At 41.2% G+C, this 19851-nt stretch overlaps 1 protein-coding gene across 1 annotated transcript in view; it reads right to left on the bottom strand.

The window, feature by feature from the left end:
- The window catches only part of phc2b (polyhomeotic homolog 2b (Drosophila)), a 34195-nt gene extending 14595 nt beyond the window's left edge, over nucleotides 1–19600 (bottom strand). The window contains exons 1-7 of the mRNA XM_041951243.1: nucleotides 19486–19600; nucleotides 10187–10520; nucleotides 7601–7750; nucleotides 7378–7455; nucleotides 6928–7089; nucleotides 5913–6047; nucleotides 5413–5707 (exon numbers count right to left, since the gene is read on the bottom strand). Of these exons, the coding sequence (XP_041807177.1) occupies nucleotides 5413–5707; nucleotides 5913–6047; nucleotides 6928–7089; nucleotides 7378–7455; nucleotides 7601–7750; nucleotides 10187–10462 (1096 nt within the window). The 5' untranslated portion in view covers nucleotides 10463–10520; nucleotides 19486–19600. The remainder of the gene's footprint in view (nucleotides 1–5412; nucleotides 5708–5912; nucleotides 6048–6927; nucleotides 7090–7377; nucleotides 7456–7600; nucleotides 7751–10186; nucleotides 10521–19485) is intronic.
- Between the last annotated feature and the right edge of the window lie 251 nt (nucleotides 19601–19851).

Here is a 19851-nt window from a genome sequence, read left to right as displayed (position 1 = left end):
GGGCATGAAAACTTCATTCATGACCTTGCAAATACAGGAGTAGTTTAAGAAAACTAGAGCTGAAATGTTTGGTAGAATAGTCGAATGACAGAAAAATAATCCGCACCTATATTGATCCCTCCTCGGGTAACAACTGAAATCTTTTGATAATAAACATGATGCACAGCTGAGGCTGGTTGGAATAGCATTCATTTTGTGATCATGAACCAAAGAATTGCACAAATTTTGCCCTAATAATGACGACAGATGAAAAGCTGAGAGAACTTAAAGTTATCACAATTCGTCCTGTGGGAAACACAAAGGTGTGCACCAAATTTCATGGCAATCCAACAGTTGTTTCACTATAACTGCAGATGTCAACCTCATAGTGGCTCTACAGGAAAAGTCATGTCAGTGTGATTCATCCTCTGGGCAACATGAATGTTTGTAAAAAAAATTTAATGGCAATCCATTCAGTAGCTACAGCCTGGCATTGCTTCTCTACAGTCACAACACTAGCATGGCTAAAACCCAGTTAGTGGACCAGATTTGGGACTGTTGTGACAAACTACCATTTCAAAGAGAGTGACTTTTACACTTTGCAGTTACAAGAGTGTAATAATCATCAAATGTGTGATTCAGTGCTAAAGCAAAATAAGAACAAACAAGTCAAAATTTTCCATGTCTGAACTTTCTCTGCCACAGAGATAACAAAGTTCTAAAAGTGCTGTGGATGAAATCAGAAAACTACCGAGCTCAGGGATCCATCAGCAGACTACATCAGCTGATATGACTGAAAGTTCAGAAGAAGCTCGTGGACTGAGACATATATAGTTCAATTATGTTTGACAGTATCAATAAAATGGACACTGTACTTGTCAGGGTACAGATATAACACTCAATATTAGAGAAATTATTTTCATTTTTTTTGTCTAGGGGATTAATTAACGCAGAGTCTTTTATACAGTTATTAACAGGCAGCAATCCTATCTTAGCTGCCATCGTTTGCCAACACCCAAGGAAGGATGCAGGCCTTCCTGCAGACCAACTAGTCTCATGCAGCATCGTTTCACTTGAGCGGGATGTTGGGTGTTGGGCCCGGTCAACCGCATACAGACAGCTCAAGCATTAGTTTCAATTCAATTTAATCTCAGACAGAAACTAAACATGAGCCGCATGACAGTCAAAATGCATCAAGAGTCACTTGATAATTGAACAGTAGCACCTTCAATCAAAATCTCACAGAAACATAAAGGTAGCAAGAGATTCCCAGGCCCAGTCCGAGCAAAGGCGGGGGATTTCTGAATCAGTGCACACCGGATACAAGCAGCCCTCCCCATGAATCCTGACAACTTTCTCAAGCCCCTAATGAGGAACAGAGAGCACTCTTGGATGAACAGGAAGACAAGGGAATTCATTTAAATGCTATTCTTCCTCAAGGTCCTGGGATTAAGGACTGAATGACTCAGGGCCTCACGCCTACACATATATACAAATGCAATACAATCTTCACTCCCCCTAAGTTATGAATGTGTCAAGACTTCTTACTCTATCTGCGTGTTGTTGTGCAATATCCCGCGGTTGAAGATGGTATACGTTCCTGATGAGTTTGTAGCACCAGGCCCTGGAAAATCCCTGAGTTTCCACATTCTCACTGGCTGCTGCTTTGGCTTGCTTTCATGAAACACATGCCGACTTAAAACAACAGAGCAACAGCAGGCCTTACGCCATCTTTCCTCAATTGCAAATCAGGTTTGTAGATACTTTATCAAGTAGGCAAAGTGGGAATGCAAGCTCAATTAATTCAGTTCCTGATTGGTTTTAAGACCCCACTGTTCTCACATGTTCAAGTCAAAACACAGACTCTCAAGAAGAAAACCAAATCACACACCTTAGTATTTTAGCAGTTGTACAATGTGGAGTGAGGGTGTATTTTCAATTCAATAAAAGAAGATTACATGAAGCACTGAATGTCAGATTTAATAGACATGTACGTGTATTGTTCGTAGTCATAAAGTTTCATAAAAAGTTGAAGCCTAGCTTTTCATTTTAAAAAACTGGGTACTTCCAAGGTTTTTTGTATTCTAGTGAAACCGGCAACTGATGCTGTTATTAGCAGCTACATAAATATACCAAGACACAGACTTTGTGTGCAGGCCTCCTCTTTAATCTGTGAGTATGGTGCTTTTGGGGATTCCCTGCTGTGGTTTTTATAGTAAAGAGCTGGCTGCTTCCTGCCAAGAGAAGGTGATGACAAACGCATACTGCAACAAGGCAGACGGCCTCACATTTGTTTCCAGTCCAACTTCAATTCAAAGGAAAGTGACTCTTGATGTCTGTAATGTTCATAGTAACAGAGACATTGCTCTGAAATTATCTACCATCCTTTGGAAAGCGAGATGAAAACTGATGACCAAAAATAGCAAACACAATTAATCACAGCTCTTCTATTTGTTGTTCTCTCAGATCAGGCTGGACGGATTTCTGCTGAGTCAATAAACTAATAAAGTAAAGATGCAAATGGTTACTGATGCTATTGCAGTTTTTTTTTTAATTATCATTATTAAGTGTCTTTAGCCTCTTTATTGGCATGTTGTCTGTCAAACTTGTATTATCTTGCCTTCAGGTCATGTCAGAAATATCACTTTCTGAGCAAAATGCATAACAGTTAGTGGTCTACAATTAGCCCAATAAATATGAGCCTAGCACAGCCCATTTAGGATGGAGAGCAAAAGTAATATAGTGCAGAAGTAAAGTACTGCAACTAAGTGACAGTAATAAGTAATTAACTACGTTTAAAATGTAACAATTACACTTTAAGAGAACTAAAAATACAGACTAATTAGACACAGGGTCTGATTACATCCACACTCAACTCATTAAATTTAAGGTTATGGACACAGTGTGACTCACCACCCAACACTAACCACCAGCAAATCTCTGGTTTCCTGAAGCTAAATTACTATTAGCCATAACAAGGCACTAAACATCAATTATGAAAGTAGCGGGTGAAATTTGCTTGAAAAGACAGCAGCGTGTTAGTATGAAAAGTTTTCTCTGATTTTATGTGAAAATTAAAGCGCATAAGTGCCCAGATACAGTCAAGTTGAATCAAAGCTTTTAACCTAATCTGGATCCCATCAGACAGCCAAGCAGCCTCTTCTTCTTCTGATCCACAGTGTTTTAACTCCCCAGCATCTCATGTGCACACCTGTCCCTCATGGCCTGCTGCTATGGCAACCCATGTTAATTTTTTCAGGCAGCATGCAGCCAGACTTTCAGCTTCCATCCCTCCTTTCATTTTATGTGAATCCATTACTGCAACAAAGCAAGACACAGTTGTGCACTGACACGCTCAGATAATCCCTACTCCCCCCTCCCTTACCCAGACTCACACACACAAACACATATCCACCAAAACACACACACACACGTACACATCTGAATAGGCAGATAAAAACAAAACCATGCAATAACAGAGCGTACTGCAGTGTATATAAGGTTTATGGTCTTGTACACACATTAACACAGAGTTACCACTCCCAGCACACATACACACATATGGTGCATTGCATACACGTATTTTTAGATTCTAGCTCAAATTAACTATTTTGGGAAATGTGATGTCTTATCGGGACCTTCTTGAAAATGAGATAAGTATATGAAGGGGCTTATCCTGCAAGCAAACTGGACTTAATTTGATTTAATCAGCTTGTACTGCTGGCATATTCACAACCATTCACACTAAAAAGAGGAAAAAAACAGCTGCTGACTTTCAATTACACAGTAAGTGGTTTAGAAAGACTCTTGCGTGGCAGTGTGCCTTTCACAGCTTCTAATTCACAAAGCAGCTTGACTATTCCAGACACAGCCCAACACACTGTCCTCAATACGGCTGGTTTCACCCTTTTAGTGATTGAAAGGGTTTGTGATGCAGGCCCTGATATGTCACACTCACAGTCCAGAGAACACTATTAAAAGCGCAAAGTGTAAGAACTATTTTTTTCATCCAAGCTTACTATCAACACAAGAGCACATTTCTACTGTATATGACAGCTGCCTGCAGCCCCAAATCTATTTTAAGGTTTGAAGTGGACATCTGTTCCAAAAAAGAAGTATGCGGCAGCTGGCAGCCAATTTGAAAGTTTAATTTATCTGCCCACAAAAATGAAAACAAACTTCCTTTGGAATATTGAATGTCAGTGCCTATACAGAAATAACACGAAGCCTCTAAAAAAGTGGATTGTTTACATTTAGCATGCATGGCATTTACTCCGTAACCACTGTCTACTGGCATGCTAGCAGCTCTGCGAGGCTGAATTTAGCATTTATCTCAAAGCATCACTGTGCCTAACATCAGCATGCTAACATGCTTACAATGACAATGCTAACATGCTAATGTTTAGCAGGTATAATATTTACTATGTTCATCGTCTCTGTGTTACCATGCTAATATTTGCAAATTACCACAAACCAAAACGAACAGCTGAGGATTCAGAAAATGTCAGTAGTTTTGCATGCATTTGGTCACAAATCTAAGTATTTGACAAACTGATATTTTGACAAGATGAAAGCGCTATAGAAAATGTCAGGGGATCATGGAAGTCATTAGGATTAATAGTTTGGGAACCCTAAATGTCATTTGCCAGTCCATCGTGTAGCTGTTGAGATATTTCAATTGGGATTAGTGAACACTTTGACCTTCTGGTGGCACTTCAGGGAAAGTCAGGGGATTGCCAAAGTCATAATAAATCTGTCTGGACCAAAGTGACGGACAGACTGTGAGATATTGCCGACCCTCAAGCCATGCCACAAGTGTGGCTTAAAATATATCTTATATCTTGCATCAAAGTGAAATATTTAGACAGTCTTGATGGCATCTAATTTGTTAAATTCTGTATATGTCCTTGTTTGTGACACTCAGCAAAACTTGGTGCTACACACATATTTGGTGAGTGCTCAGGAAATATAAGTTTGATACAATTAGGGCTGGAACTAATCATAATTTTCATTATCGATTAATTTAGCGGTCTAATAAAATTAGCATATGCCTATTATAATTTATTGGGGGTCAAAGTGATGTCTTTGACTCGCTTTTTTTGTTTGACCTTCAGTCAAAAATACAAAAAGATTCACTTTACTATCATGAAGACAAAAAAAAGCATGAAATCCTCACATCCGAGAGGCTGGAAGGGGGACATTTTTGACATTTGACCTCAACAATAAATAAAAAAAAGAGATTGAACTCTAAGATCCATATTGCTTATTTATACCATACACTAAATGCCTTTCTGTTATTTCTGTGGTGGGCTGAGCCTTTCTTTTGGTTGGCCCTGCTATAAGCACTGCCATGATCATTTTCATGGGTAAGAGACCTGCACACTTTAACTTTATTTGAACTTTTCAGGCTGTGGGGATGCAGACTCCACTTACCTGGAGCAATCAGAGGCTGAGCACTGACCGCTGTGACACTGCGGCTCATGTTTATAGCTCGGACTTCTGTGACTGCTGCACTGTCCCCCTTCTTCCCCGCTTCAGATGAAGTGTCGGAAGAGCTGGCCTTCCCTCCTGTGGAGGCCTGCGCTCCTTGGCTGGGATTCTTGATCAATGAGGCGGGCTGAATGGGCACAGGGCTCTGCTTCAGACTGAGAGCCTGCAGGGTCTGAGTCTGAGAGGAGGACGTGGTCGCCACCTGCTGGCCACGGATGGCCAGATTCTGGACCTGATTCTTAGAAAGGCAGAAAGATGGGAGACAATTGACACAAACAGATTCATAAAGTAGGTCAGAACTGTGCCTACTACAAAACGAATGAAGATGCACTTTAATTTTCTGCCTTACCCGATGCTTTCAATAGAAACCAATGAAGTATATCAACATTATACTGCTAGTATCACAGCAGTAAACTAAGTACTTTTTTTTCAAATAACTCTACCTGTGAGGAAGCCTGCGTGGAGCTTTCTGACTGGACAGCTGTCACTGTGGCCGTCGGTGTGAAGATAAGCTGTGGGGACAGAGGAACAGCCCGGCCCAGGCTCCTGGCCACCTGCACCAGGTTACTCTGCTGAGCCTGGAAAGCATCACACTTGGATTGGATTCTTCTCTAACATTCAATTAAGAAGCAAAACAATGATGAAAAGATAATTGACAGATAAGATAAGATAATCATGATAACCCTCAAGCACACAAAGGATTATGTGAATTATTCCACGTTAGGTTTCTTTCCATGAAAACTACAGAACAGCAGGCATTTATTTTTTACATGTCTATCTTAAAAAGTACATTTAAAACAAAACATATTGATACAACACCTTGGTTGTCACAGTTTTGAACCTGCAATGTGGAAAAACAAGATATATATGTAGGACTTAAAACAAATCATATGCACTAATTTAAAACTAGAGGACTACACCAGAAATAAAAGCCATGGCAATCTTAACTGACAAATGTGTCTTGCTGTCTGCCAGATGCATCACACAAATCTGACGATGCTTTGTAGTCGCTCATAATGAGGTGGCAGGAACAGTCTGTGTGCCAGCTGCACAACTGATGGTAAATTGAAACAGACAAGTTACCCGCAACCAGCTACACCAAAATAGACCAATAAAGGGGTCTTGTCCGTCAGCAACTTTGTTTTAAAGCAACTTGGCCTTAAGCTACAGCTGAGAGAATACCAAAAAAATGTTTCCTGAGCAGTGACGCGCATTCAAAACATTCCGTTCTTTGTTTGTAATGAGCCCTCTGTGGCTGGACAGATTGTTCTGACCACCCTCTTTAGTGGTAAAAGGAGAATAAAGCGCATAAGTATACACCTATAACACCAATCCCAGAGCACACATTTAGTGTGTGCTTATTTATTCAAGCACTATGTGTGTGTGGTTGTATTTATGCATATATGCACACTCATGTAAATGTGCCTGCGGCTGTGTTCCTTGTGTCTGCAGTCTCACCATCTGTGCGCGCAGGTACATCTGTGCCTGGCTGGCTGTGAGAGTGGGGCTAGATGGGCTGCCCAGCAGAACAGCCTGCTGGGATATACTGGTGGGGGTGGAACTAATGCTCTGGGCCCGGCTGATCAGCTGAGCTGCCGCTGGGGAGGTGGTCAGGTTGATCTACCGGGAGATGAACAGAATAATTAGCTTATGCAGTTCCTTTACTCTACTGATATTTATGTCAATATACCAGTTTCCTTTGAACAACATGTGAAATATACAAGAATTACAACAAGAACAAGAATTTGTTAACATTTTTACAGCCCACAGAGCTACTAGTGTTACATCCAGTTTCCTCAAAGCCTCTTGGTGCTATAATCAACTTAGTTCCATGATAATCTAATGGACAGATACCTTAAACTTTAGAGGCCCTTAGAAGGCAAGGCAAACACTCACAACTGCACTTACTGTAGCCTGAGTCGATCCTGTTTGCTGGGATGAAGTGCCATTCTGTGAAGAGCTTTGCCGGCCTGCTGCGATACTGGCCTATCTCAAGGAAAGAGAGGAAGAGAGAGACAGAGAGAGAGAAAAATTCACCATTTCCTGAATCGTGTCCTGCAGGAGATCAACAATAACCGAATCATCTTTACACTGTGAGAACTATTATTTCATGTGATGACCGTTTGCTGACCTGCAGGCTCTGGAGCTGAGCAGTGCTGAGGCTGTGCTGCTGCTGGAGGGCTGCAGTCTGCAGCATCAGATGCTGCTGCTGAGCAGCGTACATCTGCTGCAGGTACTGTGCTGCTGTGTTAGGCTGTCTGTGCAATGCCTGCTGGAACACCTGCATATACAAACAGAGAGCCAGAGCTGGTTGATGAACACAACGTGAGCAGAAACAGAAGAGTTTGCATATATTACATTTTGTGCGTACAAGTTTACATAAATCAGAAAAGTCAAATGTAGTCGAAGAGTCAGAGATTCAGCTACACTGATAAACAACCATAGATGTGTCCCAAATCTTGCATTAAATATCAATACAGCTATCAAACTTTACCTACCTTGTGTAGTTGGTGTGTGTGACCCATCCCTCTCATTATCCAATCACACACATGCTTCAAGCCTACCAAATCACTCCTGCACTAAAACAACTGTCAGGCTACTGTGTACAACAATGCCTGAAATCTTCACAGTGCACTGCAGTCTTCAAAACATGCAGCAGTATCACAAAATAACCTCACTAGTCATATACAATAAGAAGGCAAAATGGGAGCTCACAGTACAGTTACAGAGAGGAGTAGTGAATATAAGGTAAATAAAGCTAGTAGCTCATGCTACATCTAACAAGCCCCAACTCCTCTAGGTCTGAGGCAAAACTGTTCTGTTTTATTTAAGGAGACATGTGGCCACACAGCATTACAAAGAACACCAATTTCAGAATACTGGCAATGATCCAGGAGGTATTTAATTTGTTTGTAAATATGTATTTGTGTAAATATGTATGTATATGGGTGTGCAGGTATATATGTGTGTATATACCTATATATGTACAAGTAAAGACAATATTGAAGTCAATGATTACCTATAATTGAGTGATGGAAAAGGGGTAGGACTAAATAATCTTATGCTTCTTCCTGCTCCTTTACAGACATGTTCAGATACTATTGTTTTGTTGGTTACATGTTTGAAATAAAGCCTTCATTCATTCATCCTCATTAGAGCTATCTTATCCAGAATATGAATGTCCCTGTTTACTATTATTAACTTATTTGAAAGAGAAATTTAGATAATTTATTTCTTTGAATTTACACTCACCAGCCCCTTCATTACTCTATTCATCAATACAAATACTGTCTTTACAACGATAATAATGCTCAGTTTTGAGTGTCACTGTCAGAAAGGTATTAATTTAACTACTTTCATGATTATGGTTGCAGAGTGCAGCGGTGTCAAACCGGACTGCATTACGTTGAGGAATTGTATTAATGTATTTGGCTACCGTATTTACCTACATGAGAGAGGCAGAATATTAGAACCACCTATCAATACAATGCACTCCAGTACAACACCACTATCCACTACAGCCTCAGTAATAAAGTTGAATTACTACCTATCTGACAGTTTCAACAAAAAGAAAGAGACATTATAAGTTTGTGAAAGTAGAATTCATGGCAACACATGGTGTTGAATTGCATTACAATATACAGGGGGCCAATATGTGTATTTTATTTGTTATTACTCAATTTTATTAAAGAAAAAAGTAGCAAAATAATAATTGTAGTCACTACCGGATTGAATGGGCTTTGAATGACTGCACTGCATTGTAACACATCAACACACAACAAAACTCTGATGACCCACACCAGGGATCAAACCACTGATCTTCTGATGAGTGCTTTACCTCTAGCATTACAGCTCAGGACAGTCGCCCTTATCATGGAGTACGAATCTATATAAGTATGTTATCATCTGAGAGGAAGACAGATGCAGAAACACATAAATAAACCCAGTCCCTCAATCATTTGTCAGCGAGAAAGTCTCAGCGACTCCTAATGACTTATAACAAAGCTAAACATCAAAACCATTGGAAATAACCTTCCTCACTCTTCACCTCTGAAAGTGCCCTCTGCCTTGTTGCCAAGCAACCAGAGAGGATGTTGACCTGTGGTCCATAGTGTCATAGAACCATCCGGACCCACACCTCTAGGAATGAGGGCAAATTAGCAGAGATGCACTGCATACATGCATTCAACTCTCACTGACCGTAAATGACCAGCAGTCCTTTATGCTCAGAGGGCTTCCTGGTGACAACAGTGTTTGCCTTTTAACTGTCAGCAGGCTGACTTCAAAAAAACGAAGGGCTGAATTAACAAAAACCCTGCTGTCAAGGCATCAACACTAAAAGCTGCACAGACCTTATTCAGGGAGAGGTTAAGCCTGTGTAGAGGCTTATCCCCGGGTCAAAGGGTCAAGAGCACTAAAGAACAGAAAGCATTCCTTCCTTCAACTTGGACACACCCTGTGAATTGACCATTTATTTGAGTTTCCTCCATTGGCAAACTGATCAGGAAGACAGATGCCTCTGATTTTATTCATTTACTTAGAAAATTAATAATCAAACATTCCTTTAGGAGCACATCACAAGTCTGTATGTGGCTTTATTTACACCAACAGAGGGCAGTAGAGCAAAGGAAAGTATATTACTCTGCACACGTCACAGGCAATACCCCAACTTTATACCAAGCAGTCAAAAATGTCATCACAACACCAAGGAACTCACCTGCACTGTTTGTCGGTCAGGTATCCCACTGTAAACAGATATCTGAGGCACTGCCTGTCTTCCTGTTGCAGTACTAGTACTGGAAGTACTGCTTGTGGTACTACTACTACCACCGCTGTTGCTACTACTATTACTACTGCTAGTAGAAGTGGTAGGAGTAGTAGTAGCAGTAGTAGTGTTAGGGGTACTACTACTGCCGGCAGCTGTGGTGCTAGAGGAGGTGGTGGTCCCGGTACTGTTGGCCGTGGAGGCAGGGGCCCCTGGCTCACTCTCCATGGTGCCCTCTGCTCTTCTCACCTTTGACCCCCGGCTCTTCTGAATGGCTCTCCTGTGCCTGAAGAGAAAAAAAGAGAGCACATGAGAAAAAAGTGGCACACTTTTTCCCTTCTTCATACTCAAACCCAAGAAAACAAAATGGTCTCTTCAGATGAGAAAAATACAGTGGGAAAGCAAAAAAAAAAAACAGTAGCAGAAGCTTTAATACACCTGTACATGACAGGTAACGAGCAGCTCAACTTCGAGGAAATATGTGACCGACAACTTATTCATTAAATTCATTTGATCCAGTAAAGAAGTCATAAAGGAAGTGAAAATAAGCGTGAGTATGTCAGAAAAATAAATCTACAGGGCTGCAACTAACGATTATTTTCATTTGCAATTAACATGCTGATTATGTTCCAGCTCTTACACTTACACCAGTTATTTGATGACTGCACTTGTGGTTATTTATGCTTTTAATAAACCTCATTACAAACCACACTGCAGTTATTCTCTGCAATTACACTAAAGTTATAGAATTCAGTGCAAGCCATGAAATATACATCAGAATACCATCTGCCAGGTTATGTCTACTTTCTTTGCAACCTTTGCTATTTCACAGAGGAAGGCCAACGATCTGACTGCAGATGCACTCAATGCTGTAAATACTTCAGCAAAGTAAAGTTCTGCATTACACCAATTTGCAGTAGAACATGTGCATCACTCGGTGTTTCCTTTTAAGTCTTTTTAAGTTAATTTTCATGCACAAATTCATAACAGAAATATTACATCGGAATTTAGGAATCCGTTCAAATAACCTATCCCTGCACTATTCTAAGATTACAGAAAAAAACATGATAGAATATGGCATGGCATGGCAGAACAAAGCTAGTTAGAGAGGCACGCAAAAATGCTATTTGGGAAGCTAATGAAATCCAGTGAATTCAGACACAGTGGCTGGCTGACATTAGTGGCAACCCTAAATTACATCTTACACACTGGAGCATTTCACATAAACAAGAACAAAAACATTTGGTGAAAGTTAATTGGGAAGGCAGCAGAGGCTGTTCTAAAGATGACTAAAGCTCCCTTGCACCCACTCCCATCAAAACGCCCAAACCATGATACAAACACCATGTCATTGGCTTTAATATAAGTATAGGCTTAAATATTGCTCAAACTCTCAGAGTCCAATCTCCTTCTTGCTAATAGTTATCTTATACAACAGTTGTGTCAAAGTCATGTTTATATGACATACACCATCTCAGACTTCTGAATCAGAATTTGTTCTTGTCAGTCATGGGCATGGAGAAAAGAAGGAATGATTTAGCCCCCTTCCATAAAAGCCTTTTTAAGGTTGGTCCCCTGGTGCTCTGCTATCCATTAGCACAGGAGGGAAAGGTTCAGAGCTATCCAGGCAGATGAGATGGAGGGGGGGCTCAGCTTGACAGGTGATAAGATGAGAAAAGGATGGAAGGAGAGAAAGGATCCGTCCTTGGTGAAGGCAAAAAAGCAAAGATGACCTGTTGTTAAAAGAATAGACAGAAATAAATAAACATAGATAAACAGAACAGGGGGAGAGCAAGAACTCATCAAGAACATGAGATGCTAGTTGTGTAGAGGAGGGGGTGGGATTAATGAGCGTATGTGTGTGTGTGGTGGGGGATTCAAACGGCATGACAGCTGATGTAACAAAGCTGCAAAGAAAGGCCAAAACAGGCAGGATGGAATTTCTAGCCTTGAGGTTAGAGGTGTGCACATTAAGTTATAGGGGGGTGGGCTGGAAGGGAATGAGAGCAAGTGAAGGGTGAAGGTTGAGTGAGCAGGTTGAGGATTTTAAATGGATTGGAGTGGAAAGAGGGTGTGATGGAAGTAATTAAATAAGGAGCAGTGCTGCCGCCATGCCGCAATTCTTAAGCTATTTCCTCCTCCTCCTCATTATTCTTTTGAACGGATTAGGGGCCAAAGCACAGCTCTATAGCCCACTTACGCTACAAAGCAGACTTGGAAACAAACTGCAATCTTACCAGACCATATGTTATTCCTTGAAATGGCAAGAGCAGAACGGCCCTAAATATCTGAGTAAACAAATCAGTCACTGAATGAGAAAAAGGCTGGGATTTGAGTTCGGCTTGTGTTTACAGACTGCATGTGATTTAAATGAAAACTTCAGATACTTATGATTAGGCAATTAATGCATTCACAATACATAAACATATAGATGTTTCAATTAAAAATGCGCTGACTTGCGAAACAGAACAAATCTCGTAAGAACTATTCTCAAAGCAAAAATGTCTGAGGTCATTAAATTTAATGAGGACAACTTGAATAAAACATGAATACCAAACCAGTCAAACCCCACAAATTCAATTTAGTAAAAATATTAAAAACTTAAGCTCATAGCAGATTCTTCAAAACAAAGGAACCATGAGTTGAATATCATGAATGTAAAATTTAATGTCTACATAATTGTGGCTGTGAAAAAGCTGAAATCTAGTCAGGCAGAGTGCCTTTTTGGTTGTAAACAAAGCACCACCACTGCCAAAGCCTGCCTGTCTGTATGCAGTCATTAGCCTACATCCCAGAGTCTACTTCCCATTCCCTCCTCGTGTGTGGAGAGGGGAGGGAATCCCCTCTGGTAATGATGCCTTCAGACCCTGTCTTTCTGAGAGGAGTCACCCATCCATCAGTGAAGGGGTACGGTAGAGGACACCCCCCACTCCAATCCATAACCCTACTTCCACATCTACAACTGCAATTGAGCTTTGATTTGGTTTTGGGGACAAACCCGGTACCCATGAAAAGTGGTAAAGCCAATGTGTTTGAGAGGACACCAAAGCAGTGCCAGTTGCTTGTAATACGCTGCAGAGAGCCGGTCAACACCATAACAACACAATTTCAGCTCTTTGCACCGCTCAAAAGAGAAACATATTGATCTACTCAACTGGCATGACAAGACCACAAGAACCGACTGTCAGATTTGTGTCCAGAGGATTTGCATAGCCTGCAGGAAGATGAGAGCTGTTAAGAGACTGTCAGACAGACTGACTGTCTCTACAGAGCTTAGATCACAGTAAGGAAGTGCTGGAGCCTCCATCAGTGCTCATCCGTCAGTCTGCATATCGGAAAACTCTGATGACCCACATTAAAAATACCACAACAACGTACTCATCAGCTGCACAAATCGATTGATGTGTGATAATGGCTTTAATAGCCAGGAGATCCAGAGAGAAAAATATGCTTGTGTGTATGTTTGTATGTGCGTGTGGAGGGGTAGCCAGACAAAGCCCCCTAACCCTGATGCTCCTACCTCCTCCGGCCCCCCCAACGTGATGCAGGGGTATGATGCCCCATCCCCCGGGAGCGTGTTGTCCTCCTGCAGGATGTTGCTCTTCTTTGTCTGCCTAACTGAGTGGCTGGCTGGTTGACTGAGTGAATGAGTGAGCGTGTGCAAGCGTGTTTCTGTGCTATATCCAAACCCCCAGCCCCTCTAGTCTACCCCCAACTCAAAGCGAGCTCGTCGTCCCAGCATCAACACCCCACTCCACCAACCAGGCCGCGGCCTGCCTCCTGATTATGTGGTATCCTAGCGACAGCCAACGGGGTGCCTATGGAATCCCCGTGCAGAGCAGCGTGCTGATTGGACAACAAGATTGTCTCTAATGAAGATGATGGTAATGATTTTACTCCGTCACTCCCCTCCCCCCTCTGCTGCTGCCTGAATACTGATTTTTTTTTTTTTTTTTTTTTTTTTTTTTTTTTTGGTTGGTTAGACCCTTCAAAATAAGGCAGACTGTTATAATTTTTCTGTAAAGTCAATCCAGGGTGATGAGGTATTTCATTAAAATGATAGCTCAGACATAGCGTACTCTTTATGTTGCTTAGTCTAGGTCAGGACAGCTGAAAACTGAAGGCTACATTTTCTTCTCAGTGCCTCAAATTTGAAGACAGCAGGTCTACAGTATAGGATTTAAACCGTTTATAGAAATCACCATTTCCACCAATAACCTGCAGCTCTGAGTGGCACAATTTCAGATCATAACATTCAGCTAAGGACCGGAGCAGTGACCGGCCAGACTGAACATCTAACCTATTATCTTACTAGCAGGACAGTAATCACCATCAATTTTGTGAAAAGACTGACACTGAGGCAAGAAAGTTAAAAGAAAAAGAAAGAAAAGAAAGAGCTGTGATCCATCAAAATGCCCATTACCCAGTGACTGGCTGCTATGTGAGGAACTGGTAGACTAAATCTTTAACAAAATAGACCTTCATCCTGCAAAAAACTGCACCATTAAAGGCTTAACTCAACTAATGATACAAATCAGAGTCTATGAGGGGCCAGCCAAGTCTCAGCAAGAAAGCGTCAAACCACCTATTTATAGCAGTTATGGAAATGAAATGCAAAACAACAGGAGTAGAAAATTGCCATCCCCTCATAAAAGTGAAATGGGATCGCTTTGCAGTTGAATTCAAACATCTCTTTAATGACAACAGGATTCATTTATGTGGAATAGGGTAGATAAAACCAGAGGATAATGGCATACTTATGGTCTGCCCCACCACATTAACACACCACCCAACTGTCTGGCTGTATGAAATGTAGCCATTTGAATCGTTTGCTGGTGCAATGTGGTATTGATTGGGGCCAACCATGCGTGAACCTCATTGATTATTATCTTCTCATTAGCATATAGATTAGCTGGCAATGCAGCCAGAAACACAAGCCTCGAGTCTCACACTTGGCTAACAGAGCTGTGCAGCAGATGGGGGTCAAAACAAGACGGAAAGAAATAAAAATGAGGTGGCTCAGTTTGATATGAGCCGCTTGATGATGGACCTCAACATCTGAAAGCCTTGGACCTCAAACTGCAAGGAGATACTAGAATAAACAGAGCAAGGTCGCAGTGAAGTGAGGCGAAAAGGGGTGGTCCAGCAGGGGGTTTTAAGACAAATAAACCCCGCCTTTTGTTCAAAGGGCATTCAGGCTCATTATCAATTTAAGAACGCTGACGCCTAACAAGCTCTTCTGGGGAGTAGTATAAAAATAAATGATCTAGGCACCATATGAGTCCTACATCAAAGACACTGCCAGCAAATGTAATAAAAAGTTTGCTCGAAAATATATCAACCCCATACTCATTATTATCCATCTGAAAAGTTTAAAATGAAACAAAACCATGCTATGGGACATGTGAGCCACCCAAGAACAAATTGTACAGAAATAACTCTAGACAATTCATTAAACATCACAGTCCCTTGCAAATCATCTCTTCCTTTAAGGGGCTGACTATATTCATTGGATGCATTTGTCTATGCCTGTTTTCATTTATTTTTTGGTGAGAAGTGCCTATTTATATCATACAGGAGAGATGCAGCATCTGCCTGCCAAAATCATCAACTTTTAAAGACTAAACTTTAAACTGGTTGAATTTTTTCCTGAAAATGCTGATACTGTAAATGGCAGATTTTTCATCCTTTGTTTATTGCAGATTAGGTGATCCAGACTAATCCTTGAGAGAGACCATTATTGCTGCAATATATGCATTAAATCTGCAGCACAACTCACACGCATGCAAAAAAAAAAAACAAAAAAAAAAACACTGTGGTCACTGTTCCCATGACTGTAGGGTTGATGAGACTAGTACCACATGAATTAGCCAACTGACAGAAAATCTAAATTAACAGACTTTCATTGGTCCTGGCCCTTCAAATGTGAGGGCTGGCTGGCTTTTCTATGTTTTATATCACTGTAAATCACATATATTTGAGTTTTTAAACCGCTGGTTGGGCAAATCAAGCAACGTTTAGACTGTTTTTCTGGTGTTTAAAGCAGATTTTTAAACTGAAGAATAATCATCAGATTGTAGCCCTTAGTGAGTCATTTATTTGAAAAAAAGTTCAGAGTAGCCATTATTTTGACTACCCAAATCCAAATCTCAACAGACAACCATACTTGTCACCTACATTCTGGTTCATTTCTAATGGATGAGAGGGCCTGACCTATGAATCATTACAGTAAAAGTCAACTTCCATATCCTGCAATGCAGCATTTCCTTGGTGATGCTGGGGTCATCCCCTGAGGCTGATGACGGTAGATGGGTCCTGTCTAAACAGAGCAAGGAGGACACTGCTTTTGTTAGAGTATGTAAGACAGAGATACCCTCTGATCCCGAGGCAAGATTGGTCGGGTAGCCGTAATTGAGCCATCTGACTCAGAAGGACCTTGCCTTCCACAGCTGAGTAGACCAGCACAAAGAGACTCTGGCTGCTTTCCAGGTTAAGTGTGCCGAGCGTGTGTGTGCCATACCAGCACACAGACTCATGCTGTGAAGATACAAAACACTTTCACTTGACTCTCACCAGTAGACTGTGGTCTTTCTCTGTTCAGCTCCATTTAGTAAGGCCCTAGCATGTAAGGTGCAGACTGCACCACAAGATGCTAAAAATCGCTTGGACTGTTGATAACTCTCCCCAAAAAAAAAAAGACATGGGAGATGGGAAACAGAAAAGCACACAGAGACTGAGAGGGGGCAGCAGAATGACAGATAAATGAAAGATTCTCCCTCTGATCTATAAATACCACAGTTAAATAGTTCTGGCAAAGCTTGCAGATTAGCAAGACGCTTCAATCCTCTGAGGCATCACTCTCAGGCTTCGATCACACCAAGAGGAAAAAAAAATAGGTCAGGTATGAGCTGAGATGAGCGGCAGCACAGAAAAATGTAGTGCTTCACTGCCTTCATCAAGCACACACACATCACAAGCACTCTAAATTTCTATCAGCGCCTGCAGTGGACTTGCCACACATCAAAAGTCTGGATCTGGATCACTGGAGACCTATAACTTTAAAGGAGCTTAGGGAAACTAATTAACTGCAAGGATGTATTTCTCTATTACCTTTTAATGGTCTAGATGACTGTGCCCAAAATGACAGTCTTGTTATTTAATGAGGTTAAAACGAAGGCACTCAATTTTATTTCCCCCGATGAAAGCCTGTCATCAAATTTGCACAAATATAACAAATACATCACACCCTGATCAAGGTTTAAGTAGTTTTAAATTTTGGATTAGGTTTTATTTTATTTTGACTCATCAATTTCATTTTAGTTCAGTTTTAGTTTTCAGATTCCATTTGCGAGTTTCAGTTTTCAGATAGGTTTACTTTTAATTTTATATATTTAGTTTTACAGGACTTTTTGTTTGTTTTTGTTAGTAAGGTATAATGTGTCAGAAGTATATAGAATAGCTACATACACATACAAAATACATTTACAAAATGCACTACTATTCAAATTAATGAGCAAATGTATATATAGCATGAAAAGCCAACAACTTTGATTTAATTGTGCAATCTTGTGCAGCAAAATGACAAGAAATGAGCTTTGATACCTTATTATTAAAAACTAAATCTTACAGTTTTAGTTTACAACAATAACCCCGATCCTGATGGTGGTATCTTGATAGAAAACTCATTGCTTTGACAGTTACATCACATTCAAGGAGATGCAAAGGTCAACCTAATAATCTATCAGCCTGTTCCCTGAGATGCTTACAGTGGTCATCACTGGGTCATAGTGGTCTTTGACCTGATATGACACTTCACAAGATATGCTGTGCTCTGAATTTTATCTGAATAACCAAAGCCTTTGAAATGATGAAAGGATTCAAAAAGATCTTTGACAGTTGCCCATATCGATAAGGGGATGGTCCTCAATCTGATGCATGAAAAATCACTGTGCAATTTGCACATATATTGCAAGTGAATGTAAAGTGGGTACAGATGAGGTAGCATCGGGGCCATCTCACATGTAAATGATCATATGCCTAAACAAAACATGATAATGATGCATGGCTCTCACTGTCTAAAAATAAACAAATGAGCACTGTCAACACTCAGAAATAATCATGCACAACAGCTATTTTGAATAACATCTTACTGCATTAGACCAGGTGGCAGCTATACAAATATATGTGCATGTATCTAGCTAATTTTCCCAAGCTGTGTGATCTCAGGTTTAAAAGGAGTCACTCTTTTCTTAATAGCAGCTTGCCACCCTTTTTAGTGTATAAAGCAAGTATCCCCCTGCAATTAACCCCCGTAGCTTTGAGGAAAATCTATGAGCTTCCTAACCAAGGTTGTTGCTGCTTCTTCTGAAATAAGCAAATTACTGGGTATGATCTGACCCTCTTCAGAGTGCAGATAATATGAGGAGGACATGTACAATGTGCAACAAAGACAAAGTGACCATATCTGAATAACATCTTAAAGTGTCTGACTGAAATGTGCTATATAGCTCCATTGCACTGTAGCTTGTTTAGTCTCTAATGTACTGATCCTTGATCTGAGGATGTGTGTATGAGATAGGCATGTGGCACGCACGCACACACATAAAACCGTAAACACAGTGGAGGAGGGATTAGCTACTCCTAACTATCGTATTATGTTGACCACATTCGGGTCACTGGTAGGCCATAGCCACACTAGCTGGAGAAGTGACGGTGACGACCTACACTTGTCAAAATAACTGACTCCTCCTCGGTGCCAAAGGTCATGACCTGTGGGACCACAGTTCCCTGGCTAACTTTAGCCAACACGCTTAAAGTGATGAGGCAAAGAAAAGACTAGCAAGGCTAAAGAACAGAGGCTATTGCTGGCCAGAGCATTAAATTTATACGTTTTGCTCCCGCACTGATTTTCATTCATGGCTAATTTTCTCCATGATAGCTAGTACTGAATTCCGTTACAACACTAGCTAACGTTAGCACTACATGGGTTGTCACACCATACTGGTGTTTTGTTTTTTAACTACATGAGGCTCTCTAAGCTAAACCTAGCCGTTAAACTAAGGTGAACGTTAGCAAGCAAGCAAGCTAGAAACAAACGCAGCTGCCTGCTGCTGTTTTGGGGCCCCGAGAAGACGGTAGCTAGTGCGACCGATTAACCTCACGCGTTCCGACACACACAAACACACACGGTGACTGACCCTCGTGCCAACCGTGACACCCAGTACTGTGAAGCAAGCTAGACGTCGCCTTACCGTGAATGTAAGCCTTGTAGCCTCGCTCCTCTTTCCGGCCGCACTCCCGTGTTGTTTTTCCTGATATGCTACACCATTTCTGGATGGTGGCTCACTGTATCCGACAGGCTTAGAGCAGACCAGCGGCAGCAAAAGAGCAGAGCAGGGGTGGGCTACAGCAACTCTTTTCATTTGCATTCCAAACTGGTAACGTGACCCAGATTTGGCCAATGAGCGAAGAGTATGGTATTTGTCCCCACCCCTTCTACTGTCAATCAACAGCCCCTCTACCTCCGCTCCCCCCCTCGTCTCTTGTTCCATGCGCCTGTCAAGTGGCGACCGCTGTCTCCATCTCCATGGTAACAAAAGGGATTTAACCCTTGCAAT

This window comes from Chelmon rostratus, chromosome 2 (assembly GCF_017976325.1).
Source record: "Chelmon rostratus isolate fCheRos1 chromosome 2, fCheRos1.pri, whole genome shotgun sequence".
Lineage (NCBI taxonomy): Eukaryota > Metazoa > Chordata > Actinopteri > Chaetodontiformes > Chaetodontidae > Chelmon > Chelmon rostratus.
This window is presented reverse-complemented; position numbering and strand designations above follow the sequence as displayed.